The 17,108-nt window shown below is 42.0% G+C and overlaps 1 protein-coding gene across 1 annotated transcript in view; it reads left to right on the top strand.

Moving 5' to 3' along the window:
- Positions 1-796: 796 nt before the first annotated feature.
- KCNH1 (potassium voltage-gated channel subfamily H member 1) overlaps positions 797-17,108 on the top strand; it is a gene marked incomplete at both ends in the record, with an annotated part of 170,929 nt that continues 154,617 nt past the window's right edge. Inside the window, 3 exons of the mRNA XM_083856101.1 lie at positions 797-869; positions 11,650-11,773; positions 12,015-12,121. Coding sequence (XP_083712227.1) covers positions 797-869; positions 11,650-11,773; positions 12,015-12,121 — 304 coding nt within the window. The remainder of the gene's footprint in view (positions 870-11,649; positions 11,774-12,014; positions 12,122-17,108) is intronic.

The raw sequence follows: 17,108 nt of genomic DNA, 5'->3' as shown, positions 1-17,108 counted from the left end.
TGTGGAGCCTGAAGGTGTTGCACTTAATGAGGCATCACAGCAAGTAAATGCCAGTGCCAGCAAGGAAAAACACGCCTTTTAAATTTAAAAGGTTTAAGTATTTTCCACTTACTGACAGATTGGTAGTAGGGGGAAAAGAACAAAGTCAATTAATCTCTGAATGAAAACTTGATGCCGGTTAAACATCTCAAAGAGTTCAAGACCTATCAAAGTCAGGCCATTTAAACAATTTGTCTCGCTGTTTCCACAGAGCTATTAAGCAGTTTGACCACATAATACTAAGTAGAAATCATACTAGGGAAATCATACTAGGGAAATCATACTAGGGAAACGTGAAGCGCGACCCGGGATGAGGGGGGCGAGCAAAGGCTCCGGAGCTTGGCGGGGACCCACCCGGGAGAGCCAGGAGAGCGGCTATCGGGATTTTCCAGCGGTCTTTAAGCACTGCGCGTTTCTCATCCCCCGGGGCGCGCCGGCGAGGGGTCGAGCGGGGGAAGAGCGAGCCGGCGGCAGGCGCGGTCGTTCCTTGGCTGCGGGCCCCAGAGGATGGCGCTGCAGCCCCGGCGTTGCGGCGCGGCGGCGGCCGGCGGGGGTCGCTGCGGGCGCTCCGGTGGCGGCGGCGGCGGCGGCGCGGGGCTGCGGTGCGCGGGAGGCGGCGGCGGCGGTGCCGCACAGCCGCGGGTGCCGGTGCCGGTCCCGGCGGGGGCATGAGGAGCGCGGGCGCGGCAGAGCGCGGGGCGGCGCGGCCCTGAGCGGAGCCTCCGCCGCGCTGCGCTCCCGCTCCCGCACAGCGACTATGGCCGGGGGAAGGCGAGGGCTGGTGGCGCCTCAGAACACCTTCCTGGAGAACATCGTGCGGAGGTCTAACGGTAAGGGGGGCACCGCGGGGCGAGCGACATCCCGCCCGCCGCAAGGAGCCCGCCGTGTCCCCGCCGGAGCGGCGCATCCCGGTGCCCGAGCCGGTGCCCGAGTCCTGCCCAGAGCCCCCGGGGCGGGCGGCCGGGCTCGGGGTGCAGGTGCGCCGGCACGGAGGGAGCACGGAGAGCCCGGGAGAGAGCGGCAGAGGCGCCCGGACAGGGGCTCGGGGGGCTCGGGGGGCTCGGAGCGTCCTGGGAGCGGCTCCGGACCGGGAGGGGATGCGCGGATTCAATATGATCCCTGGGAAGGGAGAGCCCGGTGCGGGGACATCGGCCAGGGCTGCCTGCCCGAGGTGAAAGGGAAGGTTTGTCATAAGTGAGGAGAGTTTGCCATTTTGAGGGCTGAGGGCAGAGATTTTTTTTTTTTTTTTTTTTCTCCTAGTGCGCTGTAAGCAGGTCTGTCTTTTGGAAAACTGTGGAGTGGAAAATGCCTCGAATTTCACAATTGCATGCAAATATGTATTAATGCTGTCCAGATTCTTTCACTCAGGGACTTAGCAAAAGCGGCTCCCTCTGTAAGCGGGGACCATGCAAGCGTTCAGGGATTTGTTTAACCTCGGCATGTGCGTTTCTTTTAAAGCCCCGAGCCCAAGTTGTGCCATTTTCAATCCTTCTACTGACTTCAATGGGGTTACTTCAGGGATTAAGAACTTGTAGTGTGGTTGAGAATATGCAGGATCAAGCTTCTTTTGAAGACAAGACGAGTTAATTAATTAAAAACATAGTCAGTTTGTTCTGATAAGGCGAAGACAATTAACCCTCTTGATAAGCAGCTAAAAAACTCAAATGATTTTCAATTCTTTTTTTTTAATTAGGCAGTATTATTGGAGAACTAGCCTTTGATAAGACCGTATTTTCACACAAAATTGTGAGGCTCTTTTTATAGGTTATTTCTCTCTGCAACTTTCCTGTGGAAGGGTGGGAGCTGGAGGCTGCATTCCTGAAAAAATTACTCTCCAGTCTTACAGTGAATCTTGCCCTTTTATTTTTTTTTATAATGTATTTTAAAATGAATGTTGCATGTCATCACATTCAGGGCTGCTTCTCTAATCTTCCAACAACAGTTATTGAAGGTTTTTCTCAAAACGGTCTCGACTTTGTAGATTATTTTCTTCATTAAAAACCAATTTCCTCTTTTGGCTTTCAGTGCCAAAGCCTCGATGCAATAAATCAGTTGAGGCTTGGAGATGGGGGGAATCATGCAGCAGGAGCTGTGCTCTGTTTGTTCTTCTCTTCCCCCATTATTAAGAAGGTGTCATAACAGAGCGTGGTGCCAGACAGCGCAGGTAGAATGACAACACTCCATTTCCAAATGCTCAGCAAGTCCTGAGGACTGGAATCAATACAAGTTTTTAGATTAAGCTTGGTAGGAAATGGTGCACAGTTCAGACATACTAGGATAAGCTTAGGTAAGTGACTCAGGTTTAGAAGCCTTTTCTTCTGTGATGTGCCTTCAAGTTTTTGCTGGACCCAGTCCAGCTTCACTGTAAATGTGGTGCTGTCACATACCAGCGTTGGATGAATCAGTTTTTCTAACCTTCATGTGTTTGAAGAGACAAGGATAGACTCCTTTCTCTCGTGCTGAGGCAGGGCTGTGCTGACCAGCACGGGGGCAGTATGGAAACGTGCCAGTTCCTTGTTGCTCATCTCATCTTGTCCTGCCTACTTGGCCATTGAGATGATTTGGGATGCCCACAGGATGAGTGCTTAAATGGGCCCATAAAGCTTGAGGTTTGGCTCTCCTTTCTTGGCTTTGTTCGATTGGGTAGTAATGTGACCCACAATGAAACTATCTACGCCGTTTGGGATTTGCCAAATAAACCTTGGGCTTGCTGTCAAGCTTGTATTTGCTGGCACATGCAAGCAAGTTAAGTAGTGCCAACAGATATTAAGTTGATACAGATATAGGAATGTTCCTAATTTGGGGAGGATTCCTTTTCAAAAGAGAGGAATTTTGTCATTGAACAGAGATAATGTACTAAGTGCTTGAACTTGTGCATGATATGAGTATCATCAGTCATGGGTGGACTGAGGAAAGTGTGTTTTGGGGCAGGGGGAGTTAACTCACTGAAAGGGGCTGTATGGTGATAACAAAGGAATGGGCGTGCAGCCTCTTTTGCAAGCATTGCTCTAAGGACAGGACTAATTCCACCAGTATTTTACCAGTAGTTTTAACAAGGAATTCTTTGGACAGCCTTTTGTGTAAGATGTGGGGCTGGTGAGTTGATGCTCATTCTATGGCTAGAGTTAGTAGCACTGTACGTAGGCATGCAAGTAGGGTTTTTTTCCATTAGGATTAAAATTTGGCTGGTGTTTATAGCACACCTTCTGCAGCAAGGTTCACCTCCAACTCCTTTGGTCTGAATTGTCCACTTCAGAGTTATCAGGAGGGAGAGCTTCTTCACAGGCTGCAAATCAACTGACACAGGTTCTCATGCACTGAATGCCAGCCAAAAGAGCTGTGCTAGGGTTAGAGCTGCAAAGCATTTCCTTCCCACTGGAGTAAAGAGAGGATGGGATGGCCTTAGGGTAACACACAGAGGAAAGAACATGTAACGTGTCATCTTAGACCTGCAGACCTTGTCTGGTCCTCTGTGATTTCTTCTCACACAAAGACCCTCTGGATGAAGTGTGAGCTTAAGGTTTGCCCTTCTTTGAAATGAAGGACAGCATAATTCTGATCATCTTGTATTTAATGTTTAAAATCTGTGTTTCTATACTAGCCATGCAGAGCTAGAAAAATAAATGTTGCATGCAGTGGTTGGTTGATAAAAATTTCTTTGAAGCATTGAAATATTTAAAGACCAGAACACCCAGTGGGACAGAAAATGAGCCCATGCTGTAACACAATGCAGTATATAAAGAATCACTAGCCCCTGATGGTTACTGCTAATGTGATATTAATGTTTTTTCTTGGTAATGTAATACATCCACAGTATACAAGCACTGTAATAATAACAGTTATAAACCTGGATCATGGCCAGGACACCCAATTCAACTGGTACAGTTTATTGTAGAGGATAGTGATTATTTGTGATATTGCAATTCTTTATCAATATCTGGAGACAAAAATAGTTTTTGATTTATGTAAATGTCAGCTGAATTCTTCAGTCCTTTCTTGGTCAAAATTCTCATTGAGATATGTGATAATTGTGCACGTATAAGGATGGCAAAAGTAAGTCCTGTGTTTACATGGCCTTGGAATTTCAATGGAAGTCACAGGTACTTTTCTGATTTATGGACAAAATAAGGAGGTTAGAAGAAGGGGAAGTTAGAAGGCATAAGGCTTGTGTGACTTTAATTTTCCTTTCACAGAATCCTTGGGAACACTCTAAGGAGACATCAGTTATGGAAGCAAACCTGCATCTTTTGATGGAGAATGCAGAGTTCTCTGTAGAGAGAAAGAAAAAGCACCTTCAGACGTAGATCTTGAGTATAACAGACATTTGCATGATCTATGGCATTGCTTTCATTACAGGCTATAAAGTCCCAGTACAATAAACATTTTGCATCCTGGGCATGCTAACCTTGTACCATCATCTGAACCAAGAGAGAAATTAACTTTATTGTAAACACTTTTGAAACTGAAAGACTGGTTTTGTGTTCAGCCAGAGAGAAAAGCAGAGGGAAACTTAATGGAGAATGAGGAATGAAAACATCAGACCTTCAGAAACTGCAAGAGGACAGCTTGTAGGTTCTGTGTTAAGGACATTTTCCCTAAGAGAATGAAACAAAGGGTTTTATTGCTTCCTGATCTTCTTTCTTTCCCACGTTAACAACAGTGGAGACACATATATTTTCATGCATGCTTTTCATACAGTTGGTCAGTACCTTGAAATACCTGTTCAGTATTGATAATCTTTTTTTCTTGATATCACTGGAATTGAATGTAGAATGGGTTTTTTTTTTTCTTCTGTCTTTTACTAGGCTAGAAGTCTAGTTTTGAATGTGTGCCTTTATGCATTTAGAAATGTACGACCTAATTTTGTTAAAATTACTTTTATAGATAGTAAGGAAAAAATGTACAGCACAGAGATGACAGGTAATGTGCTTTAAAATTAATGTTCTGAAAGCTCAGTAAGTTCTTCTGTGATAATTCAATGTATCAATCCAGTTTTACATTAAATCCTAGAACAAGATTGTAAAACAAATCTTTATGAAACCCATTCATTGGAGAATTGGTTAATGCATTTTTGTAACTCACAGATAAAAGTGAGCAGGGAGTTAGGTCTTGTCTCAAATACTTTTAAGGCTATAATCAGCTACCAGCTACCATCAAATGGTTTCTTCAAACTAAAGAAAGACTCATAATCGATGCAACTAAAGTATGCCTTTCTCTGGATTAGTGTTCAGATCATATGGGATGGGAAAACAAACCCCCATAACAGCTGAATGATGAAGTCTCACTGCTAAACAGTGTTTTTGTCCTTTAATAAAAGTGGTGCAATGTCTGACTGTTACCAACTGAGGAACTTTCTCATTTCTGAAAATCATCTAATTATCTCACTGTGATGTCACATGTGTGTAAATGTTATGGGCTTTGTGTTTTAGTGTTTGTTTTTCAGGGGCTGTATTGGATTTTTTTTTAGTTTCTCAGTATAGACTGTACTTCAAGGAAAGGTGACAAATCATGCTATCCATAAAATACATATAACACCTTTGGCACAATTTTGGTGCCATTTCAGCTATTCTTGTTCTGTTATTCTGCAGTAATTTGTTTTATTTTGAAAAATATCGATAATTATGAAGATTTTATAGCTGTTAGAATGATGCATTATTTTCAATTTAAACTTTTCTCATGGTAGATGCCTACGGTGAAATATTTTCTATAACAATGCAAAGTAAGAATGTTGAGATGGAAAAGGTAGATTTTTTGTCTATTCTTCTGGCTGCAATTAGCATTCATTTTCTGTAATGATTTAAAGTGACTCACTTGAAGTTGTTGCATTAGTTGGAGTCTCGTTATTTGTGGAAAGAATGATGGTATAAATTTTTTAATAATTCTTTTCAACTTGCACTTGCACTTTGCTTTGGTATACATATGACAGTGTAAGTCATGTTTGAATAAACATGGAATGTCTGTATTTAGGGAATTGTGGTCATGCTGTAGCAACCAAGGAACTTTTAAATGCATTTTGTTTTGAAAATTAAATAAATAGTTATATAAAACTTTTATAAAACAGTCCAAATAAACCTATCTGTAGGGGTTTATGTTTTTTTGTATTACAGTGAGCTTAAAAAGTTTGACCTCAATATTAAGGATGGATAGTTTTGAGGCCACTATATCATTTATTCTATAGAGAGATCAAGTTGTTCACTGGGATATTTAAACACTGAGCCACTTCCACTGTAGGAATGAATACAAGGAGATAGTGAGTGAATGTGAGTATTCATGTAACACCACTGACTTCCACAGGAGGATGTGGGTGGAGGAGCAGAATTATTCCTATTTATTTTATTCTACCATATGAATAGTCTTCCTGTCATTTGAGCAGGTCTGTACTTGCTTTGACTACAGTTACACCACTTCTGTTAGGATGAAAATGTGTTTGGTCCCTGAAGTGCAAGTCTCAAATCCCATGTGTGCAAAAAAAAAAGGATTGAATAAGCACTTGAAATTCAGTGTGACTTATTTGTACTGACTTGGGGCCATATTTTGATCTCAGAAGTTACATTTGAACAATGTAACTAATCAGTGTGACTAAATGCTTCTAGTTTACTTTTTTTTTCAAAGCTAAGACTAAACATGAGCAAAAATTCATACATACCTATCCTTTGTTAGCAATTTAGACAGGCCTACTTATACACAATGTTTGATTTCTACGCTCTGGGAAGAAATTAGACAGAAATGAAGCAATCTCTTTTCTCCCCAGTAAATAAATGATGCTGTTTCTTATGCAAAGTCACAAGTTTGTAAATACCATGAGTCCCTTGTCCTTAAGCTGTATGATACAATCTTTACTGCTATGACAGTGGCATATGATTTTTGCCTGCTGCACATTTCTTACACTGGCTGTGACACAGCATCTCTGCTGCTCTGTGCCCAGCTCAGGCAGCAGGAGCTGTATCCTCCACCCCTATTCCGTGGATAGGGTAAGAGACACATGTGATGTGCAGTTCTTTTAGTTCTCCTGTAGAAGTGGTTGGGTGATGGTGCTTGGTAATGCTGGAGAACTAGGTTTGCTCCCCTAAAGATCCATGAGAAGAGTTTGAGACAGGGTAAAAAAAGACCCACTGGTCTCAATAAGCAAGGCTGTCTTCACCCAGCATGAGGGAGGCTGTGGTCTGGAATGAGGAGGGCAATTCTCTCCCTCTCCCCATTTGGTGAGGAGCAGGTCTTCCCACTGTGCTGAGCCTGGTTCTTCTTTTCCTGAGAGGGGAATAAATTGGGAACAAACCTTTGGAGTGTTGTATTTGTACGATAACTGTGGGGGAATACATTAATATATTTAAATCACATTTGTGCACTACACAAACCCAAACACCCTGGTGGATTTGACTGACCCAAATATGGGAAGGTGCAGTGAGCACCAGCCTCTCTTGTTACCGAGGTCTCACTGCACCTGCCTGGGCAGAAGTTTTCCCTTGGCTTCCTCTGTGCAATGAGGGAACCCCTTCAGTGTGGGAATGTGTCTGGCAGTGCTGTGGGAATATGTTTGGCTGTTGGTCTCTGACCTTCTGCCAGCATGTCCCAGAAGAGGACCTGTGCATCACTGGTGAGACAGGGAAAGTAGAACCAGTGTGCTGGCCTCTGGAAAGAGGTGGAGGGTTTTAGCTTGGCAAGATCCCATGTTACAGGAGAGGCTGGGATGCAGTGGGAGTGAATATGTAGCTGTGCAAGGCAATGAATAGTAAGGGGGAATCATTTCAGTGACTTGCTCCATGCTCATGTGAGGAGGTGACCGCTGCTCAGTGAGCTGGTCCTGGCCAGATAAATATCTGTGAGTGCAGCTTATCTACAGGAATTTTGGAAGCTGATGGACAGTTTTGGCTAAAAAAAGTACTAAATGTAATGGTAAGATTCAGTAGATAGAGTAGTTTTGGTAAGATGGGTGCTCTAGACATTTGTGGTTGTTACTGTTTAAAGGACCAAGGTTATTTAGAAAGACATTTTCTGATTCTTCTGTGATGGTCTGTTTTCTGAGTGGAGGAAAGTACTGGTTTCAGTGGCTGAGTGAAATCTAGTCTTACATTTTGGAAGGAGTTAAAATGTTTTTCTTGTTGCTTTTAAGTGGCCATGTCTACTTTAAAGTGATTACCCAAACTGGATCTGACATTTGAGTGTATAGATGCTGACATGGGTATACTGCAATGAGCAGAACTAACCTGGGGAAAATGCAGGCTAGAAAATATGAAGTGATACACTTCACAAAGTGATCCATGCTGCAGAAGCCTGCCCTACTCATGCAAATAATTGTGCTGCCTTAGTGATGCTACAGATCTTACTTGTGTTTCTGCAGCACGTTGTGCTCTATGCTGCACCTCTGCATATTTCCTTGCCTCTCAATGGTCTTGTTCAGATTGTGCCAAATGCAACACAAGCCAGAAGCCCAGGTCTTTTATATGACCCTGCCCTTTCCAGTTTTAGCTCAGGTTTTCTTGGAGCTCATAAGAAGGGCCAGTGATGCTTACAGCTTCTTCTTGTCTTGGGCCAGGCAATAGTGCTGACACAGTTGCCATTGTGATAGAAACTGATTTCCAGGTAGGGGAGTTCACCGAGTCCTTTCAAAGAGGTGCTTCAAGTCACTAAAGAGTTTTGATACTGCTGCTATTACATGTCCATTTCATTCCTGTCTTTGAAGAGAATTTAACAGTGGATTTCTTCATGGTCTTCCTCTGGCCAGCTCCTTTCCTGGCTTTGCTGACCCACTTGTGAGTCCCAAAGAGTCTCTGCTCTGTGATACCCAGAGTTCACTAGAGCATCCCTCGTTCTTGTTGTGTAACAAAGCCACAGCTGTTTCTTGGCCTCTGGGACCCTGTGTCCCTGCAGATGGAATGGCAGTATTTGCCTCACTGGATGTTATTCAGTATTTTCTTATGTTAGGAAAAATTTTTAACAAATTATGAGTTGTCCCCAAGCAGCACATTGTCAGGGATGTCAATGCAATTGAATGTAAATGATAGCAATGAGGACAGCCCTTCTACCTCTGGGTTGTCTGTCAGAACAAGCTATGCAGTGAAGTTATAAGTGGGAGTCCTTATTTTATGCTGTGTCTTGCCAGCGTTCACACAGGCAAAACACTTGTCAGAGACACTTCTGAGGAAATGAGGTGTGTTTGTCAACTGCATAAAGCCCGGATCAAAGAAAGGTCAAGATGCATGAGGCTGGAATTAGCTAGAAGGGAGAGACACTTATGAAACAATGGGATCATCCAAATCTCTGACTTGTTCTTTGGTTTGATAGTTGTGCAAATTTTTACCTTTAAAGCTTTATGGGTACATAAAGATCCCTCAGCTTGCTTCTAACTCACGACTAAACACAACCTGGACTCTCACAAAACACTGTACCCCTACATGATAGAGAGGCTCACCCTGTGTTGACTAATAGAGGTGCATAAAATACAACAGCCAACTCATACTGACTTAAAAACTCACATGGTGAGGATGTTGACATCTAGTCACTGTGGTAACTTGATGATTAGAATAGTCAGTCAAGAGTTGAAATAATGGTTGAGCTTTCACTGCTCTAAGGCAGCCTACATCTTCTAGGAGAATGTCCAAACTGCTGTTGGGGGAGAGAAATGTGTGGATATTCTCTGTGCCTCCTTTGGAAACTGCCAGTCCAGAAATATTGAGCTTTGCTGGGCCAAAACATAAGTGGGAATGTGATTCTTCAGCTCCTGCAATAATGGCAAAGAATTGAGTATTATCTGTGAGAATTGGGCTTATGTTAAAATATTAGGTATTGTAAAAAACATAGGAAAGGGGGAACCCCTCAACCTTAAAATATCCCCCCTTTTCATTGCTTTCTATGGTTTAACTTTGTCAGATTTCTATTTTCTGTGCTGAAGTTTTTCAGTTCTCCTCTCTGACACTGCTCACAGGGCTTCCAGCACCCAAGTCTTTGAGAGCTGGGCATCTAGGGACTAGATTGTTGCAGTCTCACCTTTTGGAGCTTAAGTTTGCTTATGGATTTAGGGCTTTGTTTTCACCTGTGAATAGGAGACAAGAGCATTGTTGTAATTCACAGAAGCCTTGCAAGGATAGATAAAGTAGGATTATCACAGTGATAGTTATCAGGAATGTGTCCTATATAGCCTTTAATGAAAAAACCCAAGAGATTATTTATCTGAAGACAATGGGGTTTAAGTGTGAAAGGCAGGCAATTCCTCAACAGGAACTCTTTAGGAAGTGGAGAGAAGGGAAAGTTTCCTTTTGAGAAGGGAAGGCAGTGAGAAGTAATTCTTAAGCAATTCATGTGTGAAATAACATATTCAGATCAGGGCAGGACCTGGCCTAACATTTGTATTTGCCTCTTTTTTGGCCATTTTTTGTACTTCCTGATGAAATTTAAAAATATCCTAACACACTCTGATGTAGTGTTTATAATAAGACACTCAAAATCACTTGCTTTAGCAGTGAGAAATTACTTGGTTTGCTAATTCATAGGAAGGGGTAAAAGAGATGTATTGTTCTGGGGAGAAAGTGCTTCAACTAAGCAAAACCCATAGTATTTAAAAGAGGCTGTGAGAAACAAAGCTAAAATATCCTGAAGTTATATTACTGGTGAATTTCACCCTAAAGAGTGTATAAAAACACACTTTATCATGCTTGTGGAATTGAACACTGGATTTAGCTAGCTACGGGACTGCTTTATTTAAACCCACTTGAAGTTTGGGGTGAAAGATTTTGAAAGGGGAAATTGAAACAAACTAAACTGTGGATGTGTGAGCAGCTGGGAGTTGATATTGAAAAGTAGACAGTGTGGTGAACTCCTGTAAGGGCTCTCCTTAAAAGTGAGTGCCTCTTGATCTCATGTGACTGCCCAGCCTTTCTTTCAAAAGCCAGAGGGTCTTTGCAGCTGTGAAGGAGCCACCATCTCCTGCTGCCTGCCCATGCCCAGGGAGTAGCACTGCTGTCTGTCTTGGCACAGGTGTAGATTTGAGTTGGCAGTCATAAAAAATGTGGCACATAGAGCTCCAGCAAGAATGGAGGCATGAATCCTCCTTAGCTTGTTTCCTTGTACTGATTGAGGCTCCTTCTGGCTTGTATTGCAAACAAGGAGTTCCTTCTACTGGTGTAGTTGCTGGCCCTAGTTCCTGGTGTCCTGCTTGGAGTGCTGTTCTGGACACAAGTGTTTGAGCTTGTGTGGCCAGCAGTGAAGGCAGTGTTGAGAGGAGCCACTGTGTCTGCATTCAGGGAGGAGAACTATTGCTCATGTGTTGCTTTGCCCACCTGTGAGAGGCTTCACATTCAAACTGAGTGTGGTGGTGGATCAGTGCATGTGGCACAGAGGGAAACAGTTTGGTGGATCTCTCCTCAGGCAAGAGATGAATTTTACCTTCTTAGCCATCATGTGCTATTTTTGCTCTGTCTGAGTAGTTAACACGTTTTTAAAAATAAAAAATTACTTAAAATTAAAACCAGGAATAATCCTGTTGACTGCAGTGGGAATGATATCTGGGAAAATTGTGCAGGGGTTGAAGCAATGGAGTTGGGTTCTGAAAAGAGTATTTCCTCTAATGCAACCATAGCTTTGACTAATGTCTAACTGATGTGTTTTTCCAAACAGATACTAATTTTGTCTTGGGTAATGCCCAGATCGTGGATTGGCCCATTGTCTACAGCAATGATGGATTTTGCAAGTTATCAGGATATCACAGAGCAGAAGTTATGCAAAAAAGCAGCACCTGCAGGTATTTGAGAACAGATTTATTTTCTGTTAAATAGCTTGTAGTGTTGTGCCTGTTGCTTGTGGAGAAAAGTAATCTGTTTATTCCAGTTTTGTCTTTTATCTCTTGGGGCTACATCTGTCAAATATGCTTTCCAGGTGAAACAAAATCAAAGAAGAGCCATTTCTAAATGGGTCCTTTTTACACAGTAAATAAATGGCTTTGTGTCTGGTATCTGACTTGAATTTCTCTGTTTATTTTGCAGTTTTATGTATGGAGAGCTGACAGACAAAGATACAATTGACAAGGTCCGGCAAACATTTGAGAACTATGAGATGAACTCCTTTGAAATCCTGATGTACAAGAAGAACAGTAAGTAGTCGATTGGTTTCTTCACCAATGTAGGTGCGCAAAGTTGTTCTTAATTGTAGTGTAAACTGCAATTCTGTCACCCCGTAGGACAGTGCTTTATCCAGGGCTGAATAAGCCCCAGTTCTGCCACTTGATCTAAAAGGGAGAAATGAGAACATTAGAGATGAAAGTCACTCAGGGAAGCAGAGGAAGCTTTCTAATTTGTTCTGACGTTTAGAGTAATTTGTGTGTGATGCTTTAAGACAACACTGACAATTCCATCAACAATGGTAGTACACAAACCAGGTTTAGGCAAGTTGGCACTACAGAGAACATACTTTCTCAGTGTTAAAAAACTTGATATAGCAAAGCCAGTATATAGTAGTTTTCGATAAAAAGAACTCATCTTTTGTTTTAGAAATTGAACTACTACTGATGTTTTCAGATGAAATGTCTTTTGTTTTGGACAAAAATTCCTTAATTGACGTGTGATTCTTTTTCCTATGAGATTCAGTCTGACTGTAACTGCACACATCAGCAGATGAACTACTTGCCCCAAACTTGGTGTCTCACCTAGTGTTGGACTATGTCATGTACAGTTATATTCATCTGCTTAATGTCACTTGAAGTGTAAATACACTCAGGTCTTCAGCCTGGCCAGATGTTAAGCTGAAAAAATTGCATTCTGTAACTTATGTTGCTCTTAGCAGTTTTGCCTTGTAATAATGAAGCTGGTACTGCCTGTTTGCAGAATCTGTATGGCCTTGCTTAGTGCTGCTTTCCTCCTAGGGCTACCTGCCTCTGCTGTTTACCTATTTTCTAAAAGCTGATTTCTGTTCCTAGCTCAGTTTGTGGCCGTGGGGACCATATGCAGCTCACATCTATGCATCCAAACCCAAGTAAATAAGCTGCAGTCCTGGGATCTAGGAGAGTCTGGAATTCTCTCTCAGTTATCAGCGATTTGGCACCAAGAGACTATGCAGCTACTCTTCTGTCATGCTGCAGCATATGGCCTGTAGTAGAGCCTGGGGCCTCTCTGTCTTTTATGCAGATTTAAAGCAAGGTAACCGTGGAGTGAGGAATATTTCCTGCCCTGCTGTGCACTCCTCCGAGGAGAGGTGGCCTGGAACAAAGTCCAGCTGTGCAGGGGCTGTGTTGTGGGACATGCCAAAAGACAGAGTGTGATGGTTCTGCTCCGTACACAGAGGGTCACAGGCATGGGAAAAAGGAAAGCACAGAGCTTGCTTTCAAGTTTAACAAACTGCAGGGCACCTAATGTTTGTTGGATTTGCAGCTTTAGAGATACATTAACTACTGTTACAGAGACTGACTAATGACATTAGAGAGTTTTAACTGAAAAATATCAAAAAGGGGACATCCTGGAACTTTTTCTCCATATAAGACACATTACACCAGACTGCTAAGTGGCCTTTCCTTTATGGTCACCTTGCCTCTGCCTGCAACTATGACAATGGTTCAGATAATGAACACGAACATAACCTGCTCTCGGTTTGAAAGCTTGGGAAAGGATCCTGAATTTTTTAGACATCTTTTTTTCCTGCACTTTGTTTCTTCTGTTTGGTCTCTCTGTTCTTTCCTCATTCTATTTTTCTTTTCCAAATTACCCAGTGAAATAGATGGGAAATAGATTTCTCTTGTTCTTTTCTTGTCTACTCCCTCCTTAGAAACTAACAGTCACGATAAGTAGCAAGTTTTTTTCCCACTTTGAGCTGTTGCATAATTGGTACATTTACCAGAGCCTGCACATTTAATGTAATTTTGGCTGTTTTAACAGTACAGTCTCCATCCTTTTGGAGGAACAAAAGAAAACAAAATAGGAGTTTTGAGTTAATAATGATGTCTGTAGTGCAAGTTAATCTTGTGCTTTTAGGAGCAGCAGCCACTTTTTTCTTTCTCTGGGTAACAATTATTCCCTGGTCTGACATGTCAAAGCAAATTGAGACATTTAATGATGCTATGAGAAGTGATAGGCTTTTTATTTTTTTTTTTTTTTTTTTGACATGACAATTCCTATGGTGGTGACCCAGTGCTAGTATTTACTTGGTTGTTTGATAAGAATACAATATCCAGCTGTTGAGAGGTACAGTATATGCAGAAACTTCATTGCAATTCACAGTATTAACTTTAGAAACAACATACAATTTCCTGCCTTCATCATGTTTGCATTTATGGATGGTGCCTCTGCCCTGGGCTTCCCTTTCTTTGTCCAGTGCTCCTTGCATCCAAAAGTGGCTATACTCCCTGTTTTCAGAACTTGAGGTTAAGATGTGATAGAGGTTTGATGATTCCTTGGGCTCAGCCCTTGATAACTTAGCAGATATGTAGAAATCATTGTTATTCTGTGGAAGAATTTCTTCCCAGAAATACAGAGCCTCTTCAGGATAATTGGAAGCAATTAGAGCAAACAGGTGCATAGCCACCAGATTTTTGTCATTGTTGCTTTGATGCCATCCAGTTGCATTCAGTGGGGATTCATTGTCATACCTGGAAGGAGACAAAGTGAAAGCTTTCTTTAATCAGGAACTGCAAAATGACAACAGACAGACTGACAGTAATTTCACATGAGAGCTTCAGTTCCATTGTTTAATTAGACGCGAGCACCCAGTGATGCTGGAAATATTGTTTACTTTTATATGGGAAAATGAAAACATTACTAAATCTGGAGTCAGTGGAGACAAATGAACTTATACCAAGGAAGGGTACAGCCAATGTATGAGAAAATATTTTATATCTAGCCTTAGTCATATTTTACCTTACCTGAATTGACATGTTTTAAACGTCTAACTTCTTATGAGACTTTGACAGCCATCTGTTAAGTTTTTACACTTTATGGTCAGCCTCATGAGTTAAAAATGGCTGAGTAAATTAACACTCAGGATTTTCCTTGGCTTGCTTTTCATCTACAATGTAGGCCTGGCATAGAAGCAGTGCAAAAGCTGGCTTGTACTATATGCACTTGCTTTCATTATTGATGAAGTAAATTTTTGTAAGAATACAAAATTCACTTGCTTTTATCTGCCCCTGAAGAGGTGGTGTCCAATTGAAATCTAACCCCCTTTTCAATGCAGTACTTGACCTACTTCAGTGGAAGAATATTTGAAGTGGGGTGAACTTGTCAAAGGTGAAGTGCATCAAGACTTAGGAAGAGTCTTCAAGAGTCCCCTGTCTGAGCAGAGGCATTCCCATTGCTTATGGTCTGCAGCTGTGCAGCAGAGAGAGTGTTAAGACACCTTTTTTTTTCTGTCTCAGAAGTTCTCTACAGATAGGACCAGCAGAATACTTGCCAGAATGCTGGGTTAGCTGTAGGTAACTATTTTGCACACTGCAAAGCAGTTTGGTAAAGCAATAGCTCTTTGCTGAGTAGACATATGTTGGTGAGAGTCTCAAAGTCTGGGATGCACTTTCTATTTGTGCTGGAGTTCACTTCCCTGTTTTCTGGGTGCTTGAACATTTAACAAATTTAATAACATGAATATTTGTGTGTGTGTTTTTTTTTATTTGATTGTTTGAGTTTTAAAATTTTCATTTTAACATGTACACAATCTTCCCCCCCCCCCTGTTCCTTCTCCCTTCTTCCCCCAGTATATTAGAAAGCCTTCAGATATCAGAGAGTGACAAATCAGCCTAAAATAATGATTTGGTAGATTCTACTGGCATTTATCTTTGGGACCAGTGCTTTCTATAGAGGTTCAAAAGCAAACAATCCCATCCTAATTTATAGGCAGCAAAATTCACTTCAGGGTGGTAGACCTGTGATTGCCCACCACTAAAGGGTTTCTCATAACTATTACTGGTTCAAACCATCTAAACCCATTTATATTTTTGTGTGCTGTGCCTGTAGGGTCTCCAGATGGAAACCTTTGCTAACCCATATCATTGCACAGGAACAGAAGCAGGAAAGAATGAGGGTGTTGCAGTCAAGTGACATGTATCCTCCTCAACCTCTCACTGAAGTGTAGCTCCACTATTTGTCAAAGCAGTATGCACACCTGCATCTCCTGTGAAATCCATCTGTGTGAGTTCAGTTACCTTCAGCAAGGTCAAATTAAATATTTTGGACTCATAAAACTGTAATTCCCATTGATCTTGTCAACTTCAAATGTATTGGCAAGAAAGACCTGCTGTCATCTCCACAAATATGTACAGAATTCCCAATAGTAATCTTTTAAGTATTTTTCCTGGGGTAAATGGAAAGATCTCAAAACTTTACTGTGTTTTATACTCATGTTCTATTCTTCAGAGAACTTGGGATCAGGTGAACTGTGTCAGCACTACTGCAGTACAAGACTGTGTGCTGAACCTTGTTTTCTACTGTATTGTTTCAGTGTCATAGGATAACCCTTGTGAATAGCATTTCCACCTTTGGGGACTAAAATTGATTTTTCTTATCTTAGCATGTAAACATCTGACCTTTAGAAGCATTAGGTGCCACAGCATCCCAGCATCAGATGGAGAAGACACAAAGGCAACAGTTTTAAAAGTGCTGAGAGTGTATTTAAAGATTTACTCTTGGCACAGAGTGGTGAGGTGCAATGCAGAGTTGGTCTGTTCTCATTTGGTACACTCTGCTCAAAGCTAGAGTCCATAGGAAGACTTCTGTTCTTTGTCTTGCATGGTCAAATATCATGGGCTTCTCTGAACACCTGGTTAAAATCTGTCTGAGTATAATGGCTTGCCAAACTCTCTCTGATCACACCTCATCAGCTGGTTTGATAATTTGGCATTGGACAAACTGTTCAATCTGTGTGGGATAGAGAGAAACAGCCTCATACTGAGTACCTGGGCATCAGGCATCAGAAACACTAAAAAGGGTGGCTGTAGTGACCAGCCATGCTGTTTATATAACTTAGCTCCTGCTGTCTGCAGGGCTGCATGTAGGAATTGGTGGAGAAAGGGCTTATGTTTCTATTTCCATACTGCTGGACTGTTTCTCTTCAGGACAATATGTGTCTGATGAGTAACGCAGAGGTTGTACTGCTTAGAGGAA

The sequence above is a fragment of the Zosterops lateralis genome (genome assembly GCF_965231275.1).
Source record: "Zosterops lateralis genome assembly, chromosome: 3".
In the NCBI taxonomy this organism is placed as follows: domain Eukaryota; kingdom Metazoa; phylum Chordata; class Aves; order Passeriformes; family Zosteropidae; genus Zosterops; species Zosterops lateralis.
The sequence above is the reverse complement of the archived record's forward strand: the minus strand, read 5'-3'. Positions and strand labels throughout refer to the sequence as shown.